Source organism: Mustela nivalis, assembly GCF_964662115.1.
Source record: "Mustela nivalis genome assembly, chromosome: 7".
Taxonomy (NCBI): Eukaryota; Metazoa; Chordata; class Mammalia; order Carnivora; family Mustelidae; genus Mustela; species Mustela nivalis.
In genome coordinates, this window is record NC_139026.1 from 70,245,877 (window position 1) to 70,273,293 (window position 27,417).

At 38.9% G+C, this 27,417-nt stretch overlaps 1 protein-coding gene across 2 annotated transcripts in view; it reads left to right on the top strand.

Annotated features, from left to right (window-relative positions):
* ITPR2 (inositol 1,4,5-trisphosphate receptor type 2) overlaps positions 1-27,417 on the top strand; it is a 494,143-nt gene that overhangs the window by 408,991 nt on the left and 57,735 nt on the right. For both annotated transcript variants that reach the window (XM_082738458.1, XM_082738459.1), the window contains 5 exons: positions 6,592-6,756; positions 10,066-10,261; positions 14,020-14,112; positions 25,085-25,215; positions 26,316-26,481. In XM_082738458.1, the coding sequence (XP_082594584.1) occupies positions 6,592-6,756; positions 10,066-10,261; positions 14,020-14,112; positions 25,085-25,215; positions 26,316-26,481 (751 nt within the window). The remainder of the gene's footprint in view (positions 1-6,591; positions 6,757-10,065; positions 10,262-14,019; positions 14,113-25,084; positions 25,216-26,315; positions 26,482-27,417) is intronic.

Sequence of the window (27,417 nt, forward strand, 5' to 3'; positions counted from 1 at the left end):
GATAATAAAAGAAGGGTAAATCATCAGGTTAATGAAAGAAAAAATGTCCTGACAGCAAATAAATACTGCTAATATATCTGCTGAATCCCTAAAGCACTGTCTGTACCTTGTATGGGGTTTCTAACATAGTGTCCTTCATTCTGGTATCTGCATATAGGCCTTATTTTCCCTACTACATTATACAGTTCTCAAGGATAATGATTGATCATTTCGTGTCTTGGAATGTCTTTGGTATCCAACAGGGTTTTCTTTAATAAATTAGCTAATGTGTGAGTGAAAGAATGAGTGAAAAATTATCTTTGTATTCTTATACATTTATAATACTTTGTACATAAAATACGTGGCAAATATTTATTGAAAATGAATAAATGAAATAGCCAGCCAAACTTTTGAGAATTATAAAGCTGAGCTAGAATAACCAAGTCTGTGTTTCTGACCACTATTATATTATACTTCTTTGAAAGTTTGACATAATATAAATGACAACTCCCAGTTAACTAGAACATTCACACAACCAAATTACCAGTTATCTTCAATCGCTGTTAATAAAGGGAAGTGTACTATACATGCAAAGAGGTCTATCACTAAAGAATTCTGTCAAGTACCAAATGTAGGATTCTTAAGTTTCTTGAGGGCAGAAGCTGTCATGCCCGTACGTAAAATCCTGCCTTCCTCACTCCCTCACTCTCAACTCCAAGCTTATTACAAAACTGTCTGTGACTTACCATTTCCCAGGGAGGGCAAGGAAAAAGTGAAATGAAAACATAGATCAGTCACTTTTTGTAACTTAGGATTTAATATATTTATTAATTTATACTTAAATGTTTGCATTGTGTGACAGGTAAAGCCATAGGTGCTAAAATTGTAGGTATCGGAAGCAGGAAAAACAAAACAAAACAAAAATATCTACCTGACGGTTAAGCCTGAAGAAAATCCAAATTCTAGACCACAGGCAAATGGAGCCTCTGAGTTTCATTTTTCTCATTAGTGAAATGAAGATGTCAAAGCCTCGTCTGCACTCACAGTTGTTGAGAAGATGGGTTGAGAGGATCAGTATGAAGGTTTAGAGCAGAGCAATGGCAGTGATGATAGAATAGCAACGAAGGCTACCATTTCTCCAACGCCTAATACGTGAAGTACTACTTAATTGTGAAACATCGGTATCATAATCCGAGAAGGATTTATATTTCAGTTCACAAAGAGTTATTGTTTCTGGACTCAGTGTCTTTTGTAATGTTAAAAAGTTGCTTTTCTGGAAAAGGAATCAAGTGGAAGGAAAAAGCTCAATCTGTGTTCCGAGCATTTAGTATTAGCAGTTTCTGTTTATTATGATGCCTCATTTATGTCATCTTCACTCATTTCTAAAAATCAAAGTTTTGTTTAGACTGCAACTAATTTCTCCGTCTTGTCACAAGGGTATCTCAGTATTTGAGATGTTTCAAAAATTCAGATGTTTTTCTCTATTTAAAGCATATCTTAAAACCCAGTACAGTTTTCTTCTCACCGTCTCCATTGCAATGGAAATTAACATATTATTTTGGCAAATACAAACACCCCTCTTTATAAACTTTAGATCACTTAGTATTTCTATATCACTAATAATGATAATATTCCTAGTCACATGGATACTTTATGATCTGTTTAACCATTAATTTTTATTGTTTAGATTTTTAGATATTTTTCATAATAAATAATGCAGTAAATACCTGTGGGAGATCTTTTAATATCTTCTAAACACTTCTTATGTACAATGTTTTTTGTACCTACAAATGTATAGTAGTGCCTACAAATGTATAATTTATTTAATGGCATTTGTAAATTATTTGCTTTTCGTAAAGTTATTTGTAGTGTGGAAATGTTTCCTTATGCTAAAACTTGGTCTCACCATTTTGCAGAGAGAGGCAAGTGGAGTTTAGCAGATAGCTTTCTATTAGCAATAAGCCATAGTGTTCACATTAAATAGTGTCATGCCCTTAGTTACTTACCTGCAGGTAGTTCCCTGGGAGGGCTCATGTTACTGCTAATCTGTAAGGTTGAGCCCCACCATATGTTCACTTAACATACACAAATTCAATTATATAATCTGAGACAAAACATTCATTCTCTTTCTCTCTCTTCCCCCTCACCTCTCTCTCACACACACATACACACATACCCTATTTTTCATATAATATGGTCACTGAATGCTTCTAACTAATTCTGATATTCAGTTGTAGTAGCAGGAAACTGCTTCAGTGCTGGGGGAAAACTAGAAATGTTGAATTTATTAAAAAATAGTATATCTTATACCACCCTTGTTTATTATACTGTTTTGTTGGCAATTTAAAATATTTCCAGAGTGATGGTGGCCTGAAAATCTTGCCTTATGCTTTGACCATAGAACCTTATCCTGCCTAAGATGTAACACTACTGAAATGGAGATTTTTTAATGAAATCCCATAAATTTTAGTAAGGTTGATGTTGATAGCAATACAATAATGTAGTTAGTATGTAGTTCAATAAATTCACTTTTCCTCTTCAAGGAATACTACAAAGTATTTATTTATTTACTTACTTACTTAGTTACTGGCTATAGTTCATTCCTGGAGAATAGCTCATGTTTTCCCATGGCCACAATTAAGATCAGAATAGAATTCCTGGTCAGAACATAGACCCAAATGAGAAAAAAAGCATAACATAAAGGCAGTTATAAATTTCTGTGATCCCATAAAAGAGTAAAATTTAAAGGGCATCCTATAGAATTCTAGAACTTTGAGACACCTTATGGATTATTCATTTCCAGGCATTTTATTATTTTTTTTATTATGTTATGTTAGTCACATAATAAGTTAGTCACATAGTAAGTATGCAAAATCCTATAGAGACAAGAAAGATTTACCAAAGCAATGGGTGGCAGAGCCAATACTGGAACCCCGATGACCCAATTTCTAGTCCAGTGTCCTTCCGTTATGCTGCACTGTTAAAAGTCCTGCAAAGACACATCAATTAATTATGAAGTATATATGAAAACAGTACTGTACTGTACAATTAATTTACCCAATTAAAAATAATGAATTTGATTCACTTTACATTAATTAACAGATGAACGTTAATTTTGCTTTTGTTTTCAGAAGATCTACTAGTAAATCATCTTTTTAAAAGGCTGCTGGAGCTAATAATACATTATATGCTTATAAAAAAATATTTAAAAATAAAAGGCTGCTGGGGGTGGTGAGCAGGGGCATGGGCTAAATAGGTAATGGACATTAAGGAAGGCACTTGTGATGAGCACTGGGCGTTATGTAAGTGATGAATCACTAAATTCCACTCCTGAAACTAATATTGCACTATGTGTTAACTAACTAAAATTTAAGTAAAAACTTGAAATATAAAAAAATAAACAACTAAAAGATTGCCCATAAAGCTTACATTGATTGTTTGCCTACCCCTCTCCCCACTTTCCCCCACAGCCATCACATAATTCACCCCATCCTCAACAAAACAGAACATATACGAAGTGCAATTCTAAGAATAGATGGAAAAAGATAAAAATATTGTGGGCCAGTTACGGTCATTTGTATTGCTATTTGTAGGCTGATTCGAGTCTTTTCAACACCAAATCAGAAGGGGCTGGTCTCTTAGCCACCTTGCCCGGTTCCCACGCTCTCCTCTCTCACTGCCCGCAAGGATCTTGCCATAGAAACAAAGATTGCCAGCATAATGACATTGACAAATGAAGGACTGGTTAGACAACATCAAGTAAGGGCATGAAAAGGGAGAATAAGTTTTTGTGACTTGTTTATTTCCATAAATATCCCCAACCTTCATGGAATTGCTCTATAAAAACAATTTATACATTTCAAGTTCATGATGCAGAAAAAAGAGTTCAAACTTTTTTTCCTTCCCAAATCATTTATTCTTGATTTTATTTTTTTTTTTTTCTTGGTGTGAACACTTCAAAACAAAAGGACAATCTCCTCATTTCTGATCTCTACAGGAATAGATGATGTCAGTGCCAATATCAACTCCATTCTAGTTTGAGACTTAGTCAAGAGAACAGGGATATATCCATCAACACCAAGCTCTAGATCAAGGTTCAAAGAAAATAAAAACCAACCTCTACATAGAGAAGGCAAACCTTTATTTTTTATGTAAAAATGGCAGAGGCCCTTTTAGGGAAAAATGTGTTCTTCCTTTTGCATTACTTGAGAACTGAAACGTATTCTTTTTTTTTTTTTTTTTGAGAACTTGAACTCAACATATTACTTTTCCTGAATGTGTAGGACCTATAAATAGTTTTCCTGCATAATTTTTTTACGATTCAGTTTAGAGAAACAGAGATCAGTAAACAACATATGAACAACTTGTCATGAGCATATCATCCATCCTTCTGAAAATTTTTTACTTAATTTTCTTTTACTTAATTTTTTTACTTAATTAAGTAAAAATTAAAATTTTTTACTTAATTTTAATTTTTTACTTAAGTTAAAAATTTTAACTTAATTTTTTATAGAACTTCTTATTTCTATGTTGTATTGATGAATTTAGTGGGTGAATGAAAGCAAATAACTTAAATTTAAATAGTCCCTTAAAATAATTCAAAGGGTAAAACACTGACTATTACTTCACCTAGACATTCTGTATTTTCCCATTTTCATGGTTGTTTATTATCAAATACCACACTTAATCTGAGCACCTTGTATATATTTCCTGAGCTTTTGAAATGAAGACCATTTATAATATTAAATTTACTCTTGGTTACCAATCACAAAGGCATCACTATACTGTAGCTATGTTAAACAATAACGTAAATATGTGATGATGAAACTAAGTAGTGAAATATAACTTTCTGTCTGACATTATTCAAATTATTCACAAGATGATGAAAGAATGGAAAAGACTGATTACTGAGAGGATCATTAATTAGCACAGGGAAAATTGAGGAGGTTTGAACTTCCGTGTTGTTGATTTGGTTTGGCTATCTTCACAGCATGCAGTGTTAACCCATTTCTCACGTATTTATTGATTTGAACTTCAGGAAGCTGAAGGAAATGTTTTTCCAACCTCTCAAATTTCACTTCTGCCCATTATTTAAAATCATTTCATAATGCAGTTTTTTTTTCACGTATGAAAAATCAATGTTGATGCAAAAGACAACATGTTTTCCCAAAGTTAGCTTTGGATATGTAAAGGCAAATATGGTGCCACTAGATAGCTTGAAGAACTCAGGAACACTTTAGAAAAACTGAAATTTGAAATCTGTAATTGTTTCCATGATGACTAAGTTGCAAAATGAGTTGTTCAGTTTATAAATAATGCAGTGACTCTAGAACCAAATATCAGGCACTAAGTTTCTGATAACTGTGTTCTTTGGAAATCATTGCACAAAGATTTTATTTATTTATTTGACAGAGTCACAAGTAGGCAGAGAGGCAGGCAGAGAAAGAGAGGAGGAAGCAGGCTCCCTGCGGAGCAGAGAGCCCAATGCCCGTCTCGATTCCAGGACCCTGGGATCATGACCTAAGCTAAAGGCAGAGGTTTAACCCACTGAGCCACCCAGGTGCCCCTGGAAATCATTGCACACATTGTTGTTATTGCCAAAAAATCTCTATGTACATTTCTATATTTCAAAATTGTGCCACAAAAGGCAATTTTAAATAGTGTTAATATAAATACATAGCACCAAGTGTAATAAAAACTCCAAAATGCTTATTGAATAACTACCACACATAGAGCTTAGAAAATAAATGCATGCAGCGTGCCTGGGTGGCTCACTCGGTTAAGCATGTGACTCTTGGTTTCAGCTCAGGTTGTGATCTCAGGGTCATGAGATCAAGCCCCACATCAGGCTCTACGCTCAGCTCAGAGTCTGCTCAAGATTCTCCCTCTCCCTTTGTCCCTCCCACTTGGGCTCTCTCTCTCTCAAAAAAAAAAAAAAATCTTAAAAAAAAAAAGAAAATATATGCATGAATTTTATTTACTTTAACCCACTTACATAATTATATATGTATTTTTATGTATTTAAATGCAAAAAATCTCTTTTAATGGCTTACTTGTTTACAACAACATTCAGTAGAGAAAGTCTAGGTCAAAAAAATCAAAGATAGATATTTCCTGAAAAGATTTTTTTCTATTACATTTCCAGTATAATAAAAATATTACATCTCTTACTTTTAATATGGAAAATACAATGAGTAGTATCTAAAGAGTCGTTGTACTAAGTGCTTCATATACGTTATGAATTGTTTAATCCTCTGAAGAGGGTCAGAATCCTTTTCCTCTAATTTTTCCAAAGAAATGATCAAGGCCAGCTGCTGCACAACCTTGTGCAACAGTAGTGAGCAAGCGAGGGTTTAAATTCAGGTCTGCCTCGATTGCCTAGCTGGGGCCCTTAATCATCCTCCTCTTTTTTTCCTGGAATTGCAAACATTACAGCTTTGGGATGTATTATGTATACACACAGATTTGTAAGCAAGGCCAAAAGTTACCAGACAAGGAAAGATAAAAGAAAACCACAGACTTGGTGAATACTAGGTTTTTGTCAATGACCGATATTTACATGACTTTCGAGGATAAATAAGACAGTAAAATCTAATCTTTTTCTCCCTGTAGCTTTGTAATAAAATCGTATTTCTGGTAAGTTTCGTGGGCAATCGTGGCACCTTCACCCGAGGCTACCGAGCGGTCATCCTGGATATGGCCTTTCTCTACCACGTGGCGTACGTCCTGGTTTGCATGCTGGGCCTCTTTGTCCATGAATTCTTCTATAGCTTCCTGGTGAGTACTTCTCCATGTGGACAATCCCTGCTGGAAAAAATAACACAATGCTCCTGCTTCTTATGCTTCTTCCTTTGATATATATATATATATATATATATATATATATATATATATATATATATTTTTTTTTAAGCAGGGCCTGACATTTAGGACAAATTATGTAATTTTTAGGATTTCCTAGGAAAATCATGCATTAGTATTATTTTTCCTCCTTTCCTCTAAGAACCCACATCAGCAGTGGCAATCTTTTATTTCCTCCCTGAGAAGTCACTGATGACCCCACCACCCGACCCAGGCTTCATATAGCAGCTGCTTTTTGGTTTCAGCCAAATCCTTCCCCTACGTTTAGAGATTCTCCAACACAGTGTAGAAGAAAAAAAGTGGGGATGTATTTTCTTAGCCCTGGAATCATTGTACTTTATTTATAACAAATATTACTGTGACTTTAGAATGGCATATAAGTAAAAGGAGGGGTAAACTATCAACCTCGCAAAAAGACAGTGAGTTGTTCAAAATCTTCATTTCAGATTTAACGTGTCATTGCTGTGAAGCTTATCTACACATGTCTGATTCATTAAGCAGAATTCCACGTTTCTTCTAGATGTTTTTTTCAGGTTATCAGTTTTACTTCCTACGTATAGACTGATCTATAGCCATAAACTAGGAGAGGAGGCTATATAAATACATGATAATGTTTTGAAAACTAAAGCACTACCAGGTTAATATCATGATGTCATAGGAGCCGTTTATTTATATCTCCAACCCATGACGGACATGCAGTGGAGACCACTACCCAAAAATATAATTCCCGATAGCTCAGTTGAAGATGTAGAAACATTATGCTGACCCTGTCTGCTTGGCTCTCAAGGGACAAATCCATCGGCTGCTGCTTTCCTGTTACCTGGCTAGCAAACCCATGCAGGAAGATGGAAAAGAAGCCGATTTTCCATTTACTTGTCAAGCACTTGAAAGAGCCCCTGGGAAGAGTAGATTTGTCCCTTCTGCTCTGATACAAAGTTATCTTTTAGGTAGTTAAGTTAGAGGATTCAACAATCAAAAGTAGTTTTTTCTGTTCCAGGGATACAACTGAATTCCCTTTCTGCTCTAATTTACCACCAAAAAAAAAAAAAAAAAAATCCATTTTTTTAAAAACATGTTCATGATATATGAAGTCCCATTACACTCAGCACTTTGACCTGACTATGACATGTAACACTCTGTAATGTATTTGTGCTCTAACCTTCTTGTCTGGAAAATGCATATAGGTCTAGTATGATAGATTTGTACTATCAAGATTCATTAAAGAGATAATATGAAAAACATGTGAAAGGATTTATTAGATCTTTTCCAAAGAAAGGCAACTGAGAAAATAAAGGTATGTTTGAATTAGCATATGAGCTATTGATAATAGTGTTACTTTTAATTTATGTTACTTAAACTTATTTCCTAGTTGTATTTTCCTCTTGTTTTTTATTGTTCTAATCTTACATTAGTGATGCTAATTTGTGTTCACTGGGTTGCTGGTGAAAAGGATATTGTCCATTTTGACACTTAGAGATTTAGGAGGAAATTACAATGGACATAATGCCAAAATGGCATTGAAACATATTTTTAAAAATATGTTTTATATTTTAAAAAATACATGATTATGTGTTTCTAGTTTTATCCACAAATACCAATCTTTTATCCAAAATAGTAAAAACCACACTCTAGATTTTCCTTTTAGAAATAAACAAAAAGAACAATCAATCTGTCCAACATCTTACACGTTTTTTGCCTCCTCAAGATTCTGATTCCCAGGTATGGAATGGGGCCCAGAAATAAGCATTTTTAGCAGAAATCCAGTGGGGCTCCTGAAAGCTATAAACTTTTAGAAACCATGGGGAAGTGACCTAAAGCCCGTTTCCAGGCCTTTTTTTTAAGTCACTGTTGAGCTAAAGTAAAGAAAAATCTACTTTTACATCAACTAAATGCTTAAGTAAGTTAAATAAGGCAGTGTCAATAGTTTGGAAGTTGAATTTGCATTAATTAATTTTTCTGTCCTGAGAAATATTGACTTTGTTTCTAGAAGTTGCTGCTCCCTTCAGAAGGCTAAGCACATAGCAAAATAGTTAAACTTTTATTTTTTGCATATGGTATTGATAAATATCAGTTTCCTAGGATGAGCAAAAAAGGTAATAGGTTTATAGCACTTATTTGCAAAACTAGAATTAAACTGGACAGTAACTCAGTACTCAGTAAAACTGAGTAAAAAGTAACTCAGTAAGACAGGGGACAGGCCCTGGTGTTTCTTCAGCTACTCTGACACTGATAATGCATCCCTTCAATTAATTCAGAAATTCTAATCACTACCCACAGATAGCAGGAGACAAACCTTAATTATTTCAATTTTTAAAATACTATTCATTTCCAAACAGATATTTGCGACTTTTTAAATGAATGTTCACTTATTGCTTTTAACCAGCTTTTGATAATATGACATATACTTGCTAATTAATGTATAATTTCAACTTAATAATATAGCAATAAATAAAACCATTCTTGGTGTTGACTCCAGAGAGCAAACACATACCTAGGTTCTTAACTAGTGCAGAGACTTTCTACTACTGAACACAAAATGAATAATAACCCAGTAAAGGAAGTGAAAATTTTTTTTAAAAAGTGTCATATTTTTGCTTATATTTCTGTTTCCAAAATTACATACTAAAGTAATAGGTTTTGCCCTCACTATACTGCTTCAGTAGGGAAAGGTGCTTCCATTTCTCAAATATTTTAAAATTTCCCATCTTTTCTGGGAAAGGCTCAAAAAATTGTTTTAACAACTTCACTCCTAATTCCTTGATTAAACAATAATGGCTGATGACTCTGTCAATTATTCATCACTTAGGTAGACATAATTCAGCATTTTCACTTTAGGTATCTTACGTATTGCAGAGACAACTGCAGAATATCAGTGAGGCTAAAAATAAGGAATAAGTCGTTAAGTTGGTTAAGTACAGTATTATAATTTTTCTAAATTCAAATTTGAAGCTATGCTATTTCTGTATCGTACAAAATTGAAATTATGTTGGTTATGAAACCAACAGATGCACACAATGTGCTGTGTTAGAGTTATCGTTATTGAAAGTTTATTAATGTGCTCCAACTGTAGACAACACATGCATCTTGGTGTGTTTTTAAGGTATCGGTCAGGTCGTTATTTTTTTCACATAAACCAAAATGGCTTACATCTGTATTCGTAACCACTTTTTATGTTTATTCAGCTTTTGCACCGCTGCTTTTTTTTTTCTTGTTTTATTTCTGTAGCTTTTTGATTTGGTGTACAGAGAAGAGACTCTGCTTAATGTCATAAAGAGCGTCACGCGGAATGGCCGCTCCATCATTCTGACCGCCGTCCTGGCGCTCATCCTCGTCTACCTGTTTTCCATTGTTGGGTTCCTTTTCCTGAAGGACGACTTCACCATGGAGGTGGACCGGCTGAAAAACAGAACTCCTGTGACAGGTATTGCTGCTCCCACTACAAGACCATTCTTGTGGCAGATTCGACTGGTCCATAGCTTAGGAGAGTTACAAATGAGCACTAATGGAGGAGGTGTTTCCTTTCATTCCTTAGAAAACGTGTTCTCGTTCACTGAGCGCTCATGAATGTGAAGGGTTCTCCCGCCATCCGCTGTCAGTGGGTATAGGAAAATCATGATTTAAGAAGCATCATGTGGGCTCCATCTCAGGGAGTAAGTTTCACCAGTGCTGATTCTATTCCCACACGGCCAGCGACGTCAGTGGGGGACAATGGCTTTGGGATTCTCTTCCTCCTTTTTCCTGTCTCCCCCAAGAACATCTAGCATCATTCATAACCATTATTCCATATATGTTTGCTCACAGTACATCGTATTGATTATACTTAAAGAATTGAAAATGGTAAATGTTTTGATTTGGAAACCATCAGGTAGTAAGAAATTGGATATGGAAAAAATGCTCAGAATACTATCATTAAGGAGCTGAGTTCATCAGTATATGTTGTCACAATTTCTGGACAACAATTATTTCTCTTGTCTGATTGGTTAAGCATCACCTGTTTACACTTACTGTGAATCCTGGGGTGTGAGGGCTTATTCTTTCCATCTTACTTTGAATTTTTATTCATCATCTTTTCTAATGGCTTCTTCTTCCCCCATGCCTACCTTTTGTTGTTCAGGTTAAATTTCTTTGTTACTCTTTTTCCTCCTCTCCTGCTTTGCTGGATACAAATCCTAGTTCTATACTTTGCTGCTTGTTTCTCTGGATGATTCTGTAGCCTATGAGAATGGAAACCACAAAATGACTTTCCCCTCAAGCCCTTACATTTAGAGGTATGATTTAATTAGTGGTGATTTATTAACAATATTCTTTCTTGCCTTTAACAAACATTTCTTGATTATTAAATTGATGACATTTGGTAGTATCTTTCTTAGGCTATGGGATAATTAAATGGTATACAGAGCTATTATTAAGTCTATGATCAGAGCACAGAATAGGAAGGTCATCTCCATAGATTCGGTTGTTAACCTTGAGACCGAATTTACACGAAATATTTTGTCCCTACCTTTCCTCTTCTCCCTTAAATGTTACTTTTTCCAGCGTTTTACCGATGTAAATATTTGGAAGAAAAGCTCCTATCTATAAATAGCCTCCAAAACTCCACTTTTGCAAAAATAGTGATTCATACACTATTCTCAAAAATCTTCAATTTTAATTATTTATTATTTACTAGGCATGATCACATTGAGTTATTCAGTATAGGGTGAGCCTGAAGCTGAAGTGTCATGATTCCTGAATCCAAAGTTGTTCCATAGTTATTGTTTTATGAATCTAGTAGTAAGTATTTTTGTGTTATATAAAAAGGCAGTGCCATTATGAATATATTTTTCTTAGATATACAAAAATATTTTCTCTCTTTTTTATTACAAAATGGGTAACATTAGACCTAAATTGTCAAGACCTTTATAAAAAATATGCATATTTATTTAAAAAAACTGTTAAATAAGAGAAAGCATTCATAAATACTATCAAAATCTTGATTACGAGAACATTTAATAAAATTAAACTCTTTGATTCTTCAAAGATTGAGAATTTTTGTTGCATTGGCTGAGAATGAATGTGATGCTGTTCTCTGGGAAAAGCACCCTTGCTTTCATAATATTTTTAATTTAATTTGTAATGCCATCTAGCATGTCAGTTGGTAAATAGCATAAAGTTTATTTTTTCAAGTATTGAACGCTATTGACTCCCAAAGTTGAGTGAAATTATCAAGAATAACATGCCTAGCAAGTGACATCTAGAGTGCAGAAGTCCGCCGTTGCTCAGGGAGTAGGAGGTAGTCGTCGGAAAGCCAGGAGACGGGAGCCCCGAGGGGAGGTTGAGAGTGCCAGAGCCCAATCGCAGTGCATCACAGGCGCCTTTGAGAGTGGAGGATGGATAATTTGCAAATGGCATTGGGAACTGAGGAAAATGCAGATCCTACCTCTGGGACCAGTGGAACAGGCCCTCGATAGAGGAAGAGCGGCCGCTTGACAGGGTTAAAAAGCCCAGGGAGCTGGAGGCAGTTTCTGTTGACAAGCGGAGATCACGGTTTCTCACATGTGTCCTTCCTTCCCCATTCTCAGTGCCGCCCTCCAGTTTCCCATCCCCGTGTCCTCTCAGCAGAAGACTGCAGGAACCTCCCCTGTGGCTCCCTCTTCTTCAGCCTGTTCTGCTCGATTCATTCATTCTAAGCACCGTTCTGATTGGGTCTCTCATTGACTCAAAAACTTCGCTGGGATCTCCCCTGGCTTGGTTTTAAACATCAGTCTGGGAGCTCAGGTCACTCTGCTCCCATGTCTGTGCCTTTGCTGGCCTCTGGGCCATTTGTGATACAAACTGCATCTGGGATTGCCCCCCCCCTTTTCTGTATGTAAATCCTATGTCTCCTTCAGTTTGACCCTTCCCCCAAAAGCCTTGTATTCTTTGTTTTCTTTCTAAAATTCACTCTCCTAATGCACTGAATAACATGAACTGTCCTTCACGCCTACCACTCCAGTATCATCCTGTCTCTGCCCCTTGGTATTCCCTAGTTGTTAGGTCTGCAAGGCCTCCGCTGGGCATCATCAGAGCCTCGCATGGATCAGAAAGTATAAAGTAAGGGAATGGCCACCAGGACACACTCAGAAACCCCATCGCTTGCTTTCTCTCTCTCTCTCTCTGACCACCAGAAACCCACTCCAGCACCAAATGATGTACCTACCCTTTCCCCCAAGTTTAGCCCAATGAGGGGGCAAGGAGTGATGGCGGCAAATGTGTGGCTTCCCTTCCCTGGCTGGGCTCCGTCTCTCTCAGCTCCAGGGCTATTGAGGCAGACAACCTAATCCTGTTGCCTGGTCCTTCTCCCGATCACACGTCCTAACTCTAGCTCTCCCTTTTGCCACTTCTACCCTCATCTCATCAAAGAATCGGGGTAGCCTTGGTGTGGTATTGCTCTCATATGCACGTGAATATTTTCTACCACTTTGTATATAAAAATGAACTTACTCCTGTCCCTCCAACTTATGGACTTTCCTTGATGACTTTGTTTGCAACATTGGTGTGAGAGGTACTAACCTCTTTACTTTCAATTTGTTACTAAGAAAAGCAATGAAATGTTTTATTAAGTTTTCTCACCAGATAGGAAGGTTACTATCTTCTGTTCCATTCTGGCCAGGGAAGAAGGTGGTACATGAGCAAGCAGGTGGATCTTTGGGAACTAAGGAAGAAAAGAAAGATCCTGAGTAGGATCTGACAAAAGATTCTTAAATTTATAAACCCTGCTCTCTAAACCCCCAACTTCACTGTTAGAACTGCCGTGATGGGCAAGTCTCAACCTGCTATAGGGACTGACCAGTGGGTTGGAGCTCAGGGAACACCAACTGCTTTGGGGGAAATGTGTTCCTGGCATCCCAGGTCTGATCCGTGAATGCACTTGGCCGTCAAAACATTGTTACACATAGTGGTTAAGGTCTACATTATTATTAATAAAGATAAAAGAAGCTTATAGTGGATTGGCCTGTGAACCTATTCTCTATTTATAAAATTGCTTCCATACACAAAACTGTGTTCAGAGTTCCAAACCAACTTACTAAAGAAGACTTCAGAAGCACAGCTACATTGGAGTGGTAGTGCCTTTGATTTATGTGCCTTTACAAACGTATGTTCTTTGCTTGTCATTTGCATATTTGTCTCTATACCATATTCTGATTTGTGTGTTCTCAGGTAGTAATGAAGTTCCTACTATGACTTTAACTTCAACGATGGAAACATGTGGAAAGGACAGCTGCTCACCCACAATACCGGCTTCAAATACAGGTCTGTGAAAAGGGCCCCAGAACAGTACTAACTTGATACTTTGCAGTTATGTTTTTTTGGAAAATGTTATTACTGCTAAAGGAGTTGCTCTAAGAATTTCATGGTGGGTTGAAATAGAATCACGGCATTTAGGTAAAAGGACCCAAAAATTTCAGCCTAGAGAAAGGATTCCTGTATCTGTCATTTTGCATCCTCACCCCCCGCTTCCTTATATTATTTCTATTCATGAGAATTTATCAGATTTACTCTGTGGGACTGCTGCTAAAAATACTGTAACTATATTGCAAACCCATGCCACACGGAGACCCTTCTAATTATACAGCCTTTAACAAAGAATCAGGAAACGCACGGGCTTAGAACTCAAAAGGCTTGGTATAATCCTGGGCTTTCCACTTTCTAGCTGTCTGTCTTAGATACGTTATGCAAATTTCCTGGACCTAGTTCAGATGGTTTGCCCAGAGAGGGAGGGAGAGAGAGAGAGCAGACAGAGAGACAGAGAGAATATGATACTTTCTCTGTTTCCAAAGGAGCAAATGGAACCGTGCTCATAAAAAGAATTTTTTAAACTCTAAATTGTTCTCAATGGTTTGGAAACTATGGCGTATGTGAAATTTAATGAGCTGTAGAAGGAATTAGTGATCTCTTTCCAGAAGCAGCAATGATTTAGAGAGTATATATCTTTAAATATTTCAAGAGTTTTATATATTAAAAAAGGAGTGGCGTTAGTCTGTGTTACGTCTAGGAAGGGCAAAATTGGACTGGGGGGAGACGAGGGATGGAAAAGTAAATAAGGCCAGTGTGGGGCTGGAGTCCTCCGTTTCCATCTGGGAGCACAGATAGTAGTGAAAGGGCGGCCCTTCCCAAGCTACCTTTTTCCTTGAGATGTTGGGTTGCTGCACTAGGGAAAATGTATCATACCTTCTACAGACAAAATCTTTCATGCTTTATGACCTAAAGGGAGAAACACATACATGCACATTCCATCCCAAAGTCCCAGCAGCTCTAAGAACTGAGAACAGCTGCCTCCAAGACTTCTTCCCCCACTAAAGCCTGGCTAGCCAGTGCAGGCTTCCAAACGACAAACCAGCTCATTCCTTGCTTGCGTAGCTTTACTGTGCTCTGTAATTTCTAAAATCCTGTTCCATGCATCCTCCACTTGAAACAGCTCCAGTTTCCGCAGCCTTCCTCACACAGTCTACCAGTGACTCTTGATGTCACACTCCAGGGCAAGAAGCTGAGCGGAGTTATCATATTCTGGATTGTGGAATTTGGAATCACACCCTACCCTTGACCCATATGTGGCTGACTCGGCTAAAATGCCTTTCTTCCCTGGTTCAGCTGTGAAGCCATAATTGCCTGTCCCGTACCCATGTAATTAGGAGTTTGGGATTTCAAATATAAAACGATGCATTTATTTTTATGTATTTCTGCCAAGTAAGAATCCAAGGCCATCCCAGCTTGTCCCAGTAAAAGATGAGGGATTTCTTGGACTAGGTGATCTCTAGGTTTCAAGCCCCTTCCTGTTCTCACATGCCACGGGGTTCGTGGTATCTTCGTGGATCCTGATTCTATGAAGCAATATGTTTACTCTCTCTGTGTCATCCTCGAGCTGATAAGCTATAGAACAGGAATTGGCAAACAGCCCACACGGAAATGTGACTTGCCACCGGTTTTTGTATAGCCCTCTGGGTAAGACTAGTTGTAACCTTTTGAAAAAGTCTTTTCTTTAAGGAAAAAGATGCCATGGAGACTTTATGTCACCCACAAAGCCTAAAACATTTCTTCTCTGGCTCATGAGAAAGAAAAAATCACCAACTTCTGCTCTGGAAAATTTTCATTAAAGCTGCTAGGAATGTTGCATGGGACAGTGCTAAGGACAAATTCTTTAGCTTGTTACTAGAAATATGCTTTCAGACCGACATAGTCATGTTCCATGCAATTCTTCAGCCACAGAGATCTCTGTCTTAAATAAATGATCAGTTAGCCCATGCTTCTCCATCTTTAAAAAAAATCACAAGACTCCTCAGAGCCTCCTTGCCAAAGTCCAGATACACAGTGTCTGTTGGCTCCCCAGTCTGAGGTTAGTGTGAACCCTTACTGGCTTCCCTTGATGCCACCTTCTCCCACACTATCCTTTTTAATGATCCATTTTGGTATATTGTCTTGAGGAACAACATCTAGCTCATTTGTCAGCAGCTTGCTGAATCTGTCACAATCTCATTCAGGTCTACACATGCTCCTCTCCTGTTATTATTTAGGATTTTTAAAAATACCACAGTAAAAACTTGGCTATCATTTTAAGTAGCTGGGTAAAATTAAATAGCTCTTAGGATCCTTTGGCCACCTGGAAGTTCAGGTTTTTTTGTCTCTAGTACTTGCTATCTTATTTTCAACTGGACACTCTTTCTCCTTAACAGAGTGTGAAAAATAATAGGTTTTTTTTAAAAAAAAATGTACTTTCTCCTTAGCGAGAATGTTCTAATAGCATGGTCCCAAAGATATTGTGACTGTGTTCCTGCCTTACTCTTCTCTCTCTGAAAATGACCTTAGAATTATTTCCTTTGTATTAAAGCGAAGTCAGGTCACTGCCTGAGCCTCTTCTTCTGGAGTGAGATCTTCCCAGTCATCCGTGGTGTGAACATATCCCAGGATGTGGCGGCCTCGCTCTGTGCAATCTTATAAATCTTAGGCTCTATACAACCGTTATTGCTAATCAGCCTGCTAATCAGTCTGCTGTCATTGTTTTATGTGCTATTACTAATTTTGACAGTTTGACCTTAACATTTAAAAAAAAAAATGAAGTGCATATTTTTGTAAAACAGGAAATTCATTAAGTCAATTTGGCACAAATCCTTGATCATGGTAATGGTGATGGTGATGACATTATCCTAAAACCTTTGTTCATTCCTTCCTTCATTCCTCCAGCAATATTTGTTCAGCCTGATCTATTGGCCTGCCCCCATGCTGGGTGTTCAGGACGTAGTATGGAGTAGACAAACATAGACCTGGGGAACTTTATAAAATAGTAGGGTGGGGGGGAAACACAAAAAGTTATAAAATATGGTGAATATGACCAGCGGTGCTATGACCTATAATCACAAGAGAGCTTGGCTGTAGGCAGAGCAAACAGAAAGGCCTTTCTGAGGAGGGATTATTTAAACTGAGACTTAGAGCATGAGAAGGATGCAGTCACACCAGGGACCAGCATGAGTAAGGGCCCTGAGGCATGTCAAGGATAGATAGATACTATTAATTATCCTCACATTATGGGTAAAAACACCAAAGGACACAAACTTTCAGTAAGATCACATTGCTAGCAGAATAATCTAGATCTCTGATTCCAAGGCTTATTCTCTCATCTTCTAAGTCTTAGTGTCTTCTAGCTCAAGGATTAATCTCTGTACATCTTTTTCTTCCCTAACCCAAAATTAGATTGTTAAAATTCTGCCTATCAAATTGCCTTTCAACTAGAATGCTTGGGTGACTTTTCTGTATGCATGCTCTCCTCTAAAGGCAATTTTTTAGACATAAATATTCTTTTTTTTTTTTCAAAGATTTTATTTATTTATTTGACAGAGAGAAATCACAAGTAGATGGAGAGGCAGGCAGAGAGAAAGAGAGGGAAGCAGGCTCCTTGCTGAGCAGAGAGCCCGATGCGGGACTCGATCCCAGGACCTTGAGATCATGACCTGAGCTGAAGGCAGCGGCTTAACCCACTGAGCCACCCAGGCGCCCCTAGACATAAATATTCTTAATTATGTATTTCACCCCCTGGCCCTCCCGGCCATTCCCCCACCTCAAGACGTTTGACCATGCCTGGAGACATTTTTGGTTGTCACAGCTCTGGGAGGAATGTTTCTGGCAAGTAGTGACTAGAGGCTAGGGGGACTGCTAAGCTCCCTCCAATGCACAGGACAGCCCCCCTCAGCGAAGAACTCTCCAGTCTATAATGTCAATAGTGTTGATGCTGAGAAACTTGGTCCCATCACAAAGTCTGTTCGGATATTGGTTTATAAGTCTGCATACAAACTCATAAAAGCCTCTACAACCCATTTCTCACCTGATTTATTACACAAGGAACAGAACTTCCCTTTTCTCTATGGACAGATGGGGATAATTCTTCCAGGCTTATTACCCCTGGAGCAACGTCTCCATGGTTTTAGGCTTCACCTGAGCTGGGAGTAGGGGAAGGTGGGTATGATTTTGTAGTAAATCTCCCAGAGAAGGAAGAAGAGGATAGTAGGGGAATGTCAGTGCTGGAGGTGTGGCAGGGACACTGTTGGGAGCCTGAGCTGATGGCAGTGGCTTCACACCATCTGGGGTCATTTCTAAATCAGTGTTTTGAAACTCCAGGAATGCCTGTTATTCATGTACCTACTCTTTCCTCTGTGCCCTCTTTTGCATTTGTTATAGTAAGTGGTAAAATTCATCTGACTGAGAATTCCACAGATTTTGATCTTCTAGCCCTTGCCACCTTTAAATCTCAGCCACATGTAGCATTTAACCGCAAGGGTAGAGGAAAAGCTAGAACCTGGTGTTTGTTGTGCAGCATGGGTCGCTTAGGTTTAAAAATAACTTGTCCGTGTCTAAGACCAGAATTAAATTTTAATTTGCAAACCCTAGTGTGCATTTGTGACGGCCCTTGGTTTGTTACCTTGTGGACAGCAGGTCCACATTACAAAAGGCCCAGACCGATACGCAGCAGCAGAATAACAAGCCTCGTGGTGATTGGGAAGCCCAGCAGCTGGTCCCCGAAGAAGCTCCAGTGGATGCTGATAGGGTCACTGTCCCAGCAGCGGCACATTCGCAGGGTAACGGGCAACCAACAGTGGCGGAGAAAAAAAATAAAAAGAACTTTTATTTTATTTGCTGCAGACCTACCTGACTTCTTAGACAAATATAATCACTTACCAAAGGGGAAAAAAAAATTAAAAACAGGCTTTCTACAAAAGTGAGGCCTATTTTAAGGCAATTTACAAAATATCATTATGATTATTTTCTAAGTAAGGGTCATTTGTACAGAAGGGGGAGGAAGTGCACAGGTATCTCACATGTATGAGCAATTCAGATTTAATATGTTTTGGTATTTTACTTTAATAAAATAGACTGATGAGTAGCTGAAACTGACCAGCCTTGGTGCCGCTCTATGTTTTGGCTTCCCACAGAGTGCCCAGCATTTTAAATTTCTCTTTCTAGTTAACATTAAAAAAAAAAGAAGAAGAATTTCCATAATGAATTGATTAGAATTAAAGTTTAAAACTAACAAACAAGAGGTTTTCAATTGCACTCAGACTTTCAGCTGTTTTTCAGTGGCCATCTGAGCCATCTGTTGTTTCTAAGAAATCATAAAAAAAAAATGGGTACTTTAATTATTAAAGCAGAAAAATAGCATTATTAAATACTCTTATTCAAGCATGTCCAATACTCAAAAAAACGTTTAGGCCAACAGCTCAGATCAGAGTAAACAGAATATATTTTATCCCTTTCTTTATATAAAACACTTTAATTTCTGTTATGAATTAAGAAAGGTACTCTATTTTACTAATACTCAATTGAAAATGAGGGTAATTTAGTCTCCTCTTGTTCAAGTATAAAGGTGGCTATGTTAGAACTTTAATTTTCCATAAGATTTTATAGTCATCTCTCAGTAATAATGATAATTATGACCCCTAGATTTGTTACCCTTATGTGCCAAATGATGTTCTAAGTTCGTTACATGTATTATATTTAGTTTTTAAAATGCATCCACATTGCACATCTATTTCCACTAATTCAGTTCTTTCCTTTCGCCTGTATGTAAGAATGCACTCTCACTTTTTTTTTTTTTTTTTTAAGATTTATTTAGAGAGAGAGAGAAAATCTCAAGCAGACTCTGCTGAGCGTAGAGCCTGGTGGGCAGGGCTCAGATCTCACAACCCTGAAATCGTGACCTGAGCGGAAACCAAGAGTCTTAATGCTCAAACCAACTGACCCATCCAGTCACACCCCTCTCACCCCTTTTAAAACCAGCTGATTTCGGGGCGCCTGGGTGGCTCAGTGGGTTAAAGCCTCTGCCTTCCGCTCAGGTCATGATCCCAGAGTCCTGGGATTGAGCCCCACATCGGGCTCTCTGCTCAGCAGGGAGCCTGCTTCCTCCTCCTCCTCCTCCTCCTCCTCTCTCTCTCTCTCTCTCTCTCTCTGCCTGCCTGTCTGCCCATGTGTGATGTCTGTCAAATAAATAAATTTTTTAAAAAAATCTAAAAATAAATAAATAAATAAAACCACCTGATTTCATCGTTACTGCCTTGCCACTATTCGCTAGCCCATTATTTGGTCTTGTACCTGAAACCTCCTTGCTTCCTCAGTTTGAACCACCTTCTGCACTCTTGTTACCCACCCACACAAACTGGTCTCCTCCTTTTCAGGACCAGAGTTTCAGATATAACAAATGATCTAAACTCTCCTTTCATTTCTGCACCAACCGTCTTCTGTTTCACTATGTGCCATATTCCTGTCATTTCCTGATGATCTGAATGTTCACTCCAGACACCTTTTCTTGCTTCTCATGGCTTTTGACTCTTCCCGTAATGGTTACTTTCTTTCTTTCTTTTTTTTTTTTTTTTTTTGGCATCTTCTCCATCTTTACATTATTTTCTTCCTGAATTTTAGATCACAGTACTCTCCTAGCTCTCTTGTGCTCTCTAGCTTTAAAAATGTTTTCTCACCTTCTCGTCCTCCAGCATCTGGAATTCTTGTGAGATCTGAGCCCTGCCCACCAGGCTCTGGAATTCTTTCCTTGTCTTCATCACAGCACCTTGCACCCAGCTCTTCCTCCTCAGTTGCCCATATCTGAATGGGGGGCCTCATAGGACCCCCCCATTCCCGAGTCAGCTCTGGCTGGAAGCTCCAGCAAGATGTATAAAAGGCCTTCTCCCTCGGGCCTAGGGTCCTGCCGGCTCCTGTTCATCCATCCTTTCTATTCTCATAGCCGTCACCCTGGTTGAGGCACATAATGAGACACATTATACCTCCTAAGCAGTCTTTGTACCTCCAGTCATTCTCTCCTCTTCCATTCACCCCCTGTATCACCCCCAGATTGCTCATCAGAAATCACTGCTTTGAATATTTCCTCTCCTACCCCCAACTCAAGATTTTCAAGATGCTCCAGTACCTGCCAAATAAAACCCAGACTCGCACAGATCTCCCAGTTTATCTCCCCAACTTTATTTTCCATTCCTTTACATGCTGGCTTATTCGATGTTCATCGTATAAGAATAGAACTTCCCATCTCCCATGCTCACTGGCCATACCATGGCAATGCCTCTCCACTGATGTTTTAATCCATTGACTATTCAAGACAAAAGTCAGAGTCTACATTAGAGGTACTCACCACTCATTATTCCTAATATTAAACATTCTCTCTCTATTCTGATCTCTTTGCCCCACTTCGGTGGCTATAATCACATGTTAATTTGTCTTGTATTTAAGTAAATTTTTTTTCAAAGATTTTATTTGTTTATTTAACAGAAAGAGATCACAGGTAGACAGAGAGGCAGGCAGAGAGAGAGAGAAGCAGGCTCCCTGCTGAGCAGAGAGCCCGATGCAGGACTCCATCCCAGGACCCTGAAATCATGGCCTGAGCCGAAGGCAGCGGCTTAACCCACTGAGCCACCCAGGAGCCCTTAAGTAAATGTTTTATCTCATACTGTTTTGTCTCATACATAGCTAGATGACAAACCACCTTGCTCTTGTTTGAAGCGACTCCCCTTGGCTTTCAGGATAAAGTTCAAGCTCTTTAGCTGGGACTGTGAGTCTCTCCATAATAAACAGCTCCCTCCCTGTTTCTCTTCTCACACTTGTCTGCAGGCACCAAAGGCCCAGTCATTCTAAGGCACCTGCAGTTCCTCAAACACCTTCGCTCATCCTCTTTTCTCTGCCTAGAATGCCTTACTTTGCTGATATTACTGGCCAGGCATGCGTCTCTTTCCACATTCACCTCAGGCGCCACCTCCTTCAAGATCCTGTTCCTGATGTCCCCCCATCCATGAGACACACACTTTCCTGGGTGCACAGTATCCTGGGGTAGGCCATTGCCTTTGTTTGTCAGCTGACCAATGTTTCCTAGGAAACCGTAAATCTCCAAGGGGCTGCCACACTTCCCTCTTCCCACCTGTATACCTAACACCTTGTCCTGGGTCTGTGGAGACAGTGCGATCACACAGGTTTAGCATGGGGAAGGCCAGCTGGTTATGTAGGTAGGTCTCCACAAGGTGGTATTTGCTTAGGTGAATTTACTATGACTCAGGGCCTGGCTTTTAGGCTTCAGGCCTGGGAACTTGGCTTAATGTATTGCAAGTAAATCCATCTCTGGACAGTGGAGCCTTATTCACCAAACTTATGGAGGCTTCTGTAGAAAACAAGCATGGCCGATGCCCCGATCCTTACAGAGTGCGCTGACTGGTTGGTTGCTGTTACTGACCTGACCTGGGCATTTTCTCCCCCTGGGTACGTGCCACACGGAAAGTCTATACTCTCCTTTGTATATTCACAGCCCATCTGTTTTACTTCTCAATGACTAATCACATGAATTGTGGGTGGATTTCACTAGCTCACCTGTTAACGAATGAGCAACCTCATTTTTAAATTCTTAGGGCAAGATGGAGGACTTTTGTGTGGCTTCTATGTGCTGACTAACCTGGCACATAATTAAGTCTTTGGTAAACATTTAAGTGACGTGACCAGGTGGTTGCTGATTGAATATATGAATGCAGATCCTGCCACTAGATATGAGATTGCTTTGACTGAACGTCTGACCATGGCTAAGTAGCATAAAGACCTATTCCCTATGAATGACCTCATTACCAAAAACCATATTTCTCTGTAAGAATGCCTTTAATTCTCTTATGTATTTCTTTTTTTTTTTTCTTTAAGATTTTATTTATATTTGACATAGAGAGAGAGCACAAGTAGGCAGAGTAGCAGGCACAGGGAGAGGGAGAGGGAAAGGCAGGCTCTCCACTGAGCAGGGAGCCAGATGTGGGGCTCAATCCCAGGACCCTGAGATCATGACCTGAGGCGAAGGCTGCTGCTCAACTGACTGAGCCACCCAGGTGGCCCTACGCATTTCTAACCAGCTTTCTTCATTCGGGTGTCGGGAGCCTAACTAGCATGTTGCAGAGTGAGCTTTCTCTGCCTGCCTTGTCTCCTCTGCTCCGCTGCCCCCACAAGCCTCACCTCTTCCCCATTTGTCCCTCCTCCAAAGGCACCTTTATTTCCTCTCCGTTCTAAATCAGAATGTGCCTTGAGGCTCACCTCTAAGGTAAGTGTCTGCACAGCCTCGGCTGCTAGCTTTGATGCTGCACCTTCGTGCTTGCCCATCTCTGACTTCCGTCCTCCTCTTGAGGTATATATTTATGTTTTAAAAAGAAACCGCTCTGAATAAAGTGAAAATATCAGGATCCTCCCATCCATGTGAAGTTAAAATAAAGTCAGTTCACAAGAGGAAAATCAGCCTTTTTGTAACAAAGTACCAAACAGGCAGTTGGTCCTGGATTATGTAGACAAAATTAGACTGTTTCTTTCCTTTTCTTTTTTCCCCCCTTTGGTTGTTTTCATATTTGCGCCCGTGGTTACACAATTCCAAAATTCGACACCACTATGGTTCTCTGACCTTGTAACAAGAAAAACACATTTCTACTCACTTACCAATTTTAGGAAATCTTGATTCTTTTTTTTTTTTTTAAGATTTTATTTATTTATTTATTTTAGAGAGGGAAGGTGTTTGCAAAGTGGGGGAGGAGCAGAAGGCAAGGGAGTGGGAGGTGGGGAACATCTCAACACACTCCACACTGAATGCAGAGTCTCATGTGGGGCTCCATCTCATGACCATCTCATGATCATGACCTGAGCCGAAACCAAGAGTTGGACATTCAACCAGCTGAGCCACCCAGGTGCCCTACAAATCCCGATTCTAATATAGTATGAACTTTTCACTATTTTAAATGACTGGGAAATTATCACCAAGTTTACCTATAAACGAAATAAGGGCAGGAATTTTTTTGTCACATTATAGCTTTTCTGTCTCTTTGTTTCACCCTAAATATTTTCACACAAGTACATTCACGTAAAATAAACTGTTCACATAAATATATTGTTCTTCTTGTCATGGCTCAAAGCTCATCATTAAAAGAGCTTAGATGCTTAACCAAATGAGATAATATCTGCCGTAAAATTTTAAGCACCCACCATGTGTATGCTAATCTCTGTGCAATGTTTCACATATCCTAAATATAATCTTCTGAAGGGTTTCATCCTTAATTATAACTCCCCATTTTACAGATGAGTATAGTGAGATCAAGTGACTGCCCAAGTCTCAGTTATGGGACAGAGTAGAATTTGGAGCCATGCCCCTCTGGCTTCCTTGTGCGTGCTCTTTTTCTTGCAGTATCTTTGCTTCCTGGGTGAGTGGACTGTCTTCCTGAGGTCTTACCACAATCTCCCTGCGCTACAACAATGCACAGGGCAGACGAGCTTTCTTATATGTTGTCCTTTCTGTTCTGCCATTTTTCACTCTTGGAAGAAAACAAATATTTCAGAATACTAGTGTGTGGGCTTCTCAGCCTGTGTCAGTCATAGGCTACTACAAGTCGAATATGTGTTATGTGCTTCAAAACATTGTGTCACGACACAGTTATAAAGGAATGGCTCTTTGGATGTAGACAGGAGCATATTTAAAACAGGAGTTTTCTGGGATGCCTGGGTGGCTCAGTTGGTTGGACGACTGCCTTCGGCTCAGGTCATGGTCCCGGAGTCCTGGGATCAAGTCCCGCATTGGGCTCCCAGCTCCATGGGGAGTCTGCTTCTCCCTCTGACCTTCTCCTTGCTCATACTCTCTCTCACTGTCTCTCTCTCAAATAAATAAATAAAATCTTTAAAAAAAAACAAAAACAAAAATGGGAGTTTTCTGCCTGGTTTAACTTGTATGTTTTTACAGCTGATGAAGAGTATGAGGATGGAATTGAAAGGACATGTGACACTCTCCTCATGTGTATTGTCACCGTCCTGAACCAGGGCCTTCGGAATGGCGGCGGTGTGGGAGACGTTCTCAGGAGGCCATCGAAAGATGTAAGCTGGAAAAAAAAAATATCTTTTCAAGAAGAACATAAGCATTCTTAAAGTTTTCTTAACAACATCTACAGCACAATATTGTTTGCTGTACCTCTGCGTGATTTGCTTTAAACGTATAATGGTGGCCATTAAAAACCAATTAATCATATACTAGAACTATACAGAAATAACTCATGTCCTAAAAGATCAATGTCTGTTAGTAGGGTTATGAAAAGTTTCCAAGTTTGAACTGTGTATTGTGTTACAGCTATGAGATCATGACTACCGACTTGGTAGAGGAGTTAATTGTGACATAAATAACAGGAAGTAGGCTGCCTCTTGTGTCTCAGGCTTCTCAGGAGTGAAGATTTACTCTTTGCCTCTGAATGGTAATAGCGGTCATTCTTTCTCCTTGATGAATACAAAATTTGAACAAATTCTAACATGATTTCATATATTAAAATGGCAAGGCTAAAAAATTTCTCATTTGCTGCAAAAGCTCAAACTCCAGGCAGAAGGCTTGAAAAATCCAAGTCCTGCGACAGGCAAGCTGTGGATTATTGTCAGTCATCTAAGGGTTCCTCGTCTATGAAACGACTGGATTGCAGCGTCTCTGATGTGTGTTTTAATACTGCCCATCAGGTGGAAGTAAGCTGGAGCTGTCTGTACTTGACCCTGTAAGGCCAAGAACAAAATCTACTCTAGAAATGGACGAAGCATTAGGTCCTTCTCAGCTCCAAACGGCTGACCTTGGGAATTTCTACTTGTCTACCGTTAGTGCGGCTAGAAGGGTATAGGGTCCCGATGTGCCAAAATGCATTAAGCAGAATGATATAGTACAGTGGTTTTTAATAAAATGTACGTTCCCCTGTTGGTGGGAGGGGTATAAATACGTCCTGGAGAAGGGAAGGTGCTCTGGGAACAGATGTGAAGTGTATCTCACAACACTCAGAAAAGAAAATGAAGACAGAAAGTGGGTCTTATTTTTTCCAGCTCGGAGCACTATTTATATTCATTCAGTAAACAGAAACTGAATGTATTCTCTCCTAGACCATGTGCCACATCAGCGTACCTTGAAAATATGTATACATATATGTTCTTTAAAATTTTTATTTCAGGAGCCTTTGTTTGCTGCCCGAGTGGTGTATGACCTTCTTTTCTATTTCATTGTCATCATTATTGTCCTAAACTTGATTTTTGGTGTTATCATTGATACTTTTGCTGATCTCAGAAGTGAAAAACAGAAAAAAGAAGAGATTCTAAAGACAACCTGCTTCATCTGTGGTAAGTGGCCTCAAGGTACTAAAATAATGGGTGAAGAAACTGTCTAGCAGGAAGGAGGGGCTAGAGTGATTTTTATTTATCATGCTTTGGGAAAAACAATTTCAAAGAAAGCTGGACAAAAATTATGTAACCAAGCAGTAGACTAGGGTTCTCTGCTTCCAGAAATAGATAGAAGAATGATATCCGAAAGTTATCTTGTCATCATTTCTGCGATTTGTATGATTCTCTGACTGTAGAATGTGTTGCGAAATTTCAAAAGGTTATACCAACTGGCGAACAGATTTTTAATCACAATAACATCTTGATTAAATGACAGGATAGTTTTTATTTTATTTTGTTGGATTATGAATCCACGGATGATGTTTCTAGCAGCTTGGACTTCTATTCACTGTACCTTCTCTCAGTTTTTCATATCTCTCTCTCCCTCTCTCTCTCTCTCTCTCACACACACACACACACACACACACACACACACACACACACACCATGCTCTCCTTCTCTTTCCCCATTGTTAGCTCTCAGACTCACCCAGCTCTCTACTTGCCCTCATCATTCCCTTTTGTTCTACCATCTTCTCAATATTCTTCAGCCCTTCGGTAGTCTCTGCAGCTGACCTAGCATCCTGGAGTTCTTCCCTCTCTTTGAATAATCACCAAGTCCAGGTTATTCTCACCATCTCTTTCACCACGTTGATTCTTCACTACATTGAGCTGAAGAATCTTTTGTTTAAAGTCACGTAACAAGTGTAAGGGCTTCACTATAACATTACTCTACATAACTCAAATTGGACTTCAATAAATCCCGTTCTCTCTTGATTCCCCTTTTGTCAACTGTCTCATTCTCTTAATGGGTCTCCCAAACTTTCCAGTATTCCTCCAACACTCAGACGTGTACCCAGTACTAACCTGTAACAATGAACTGTATCCCAGTGAAACA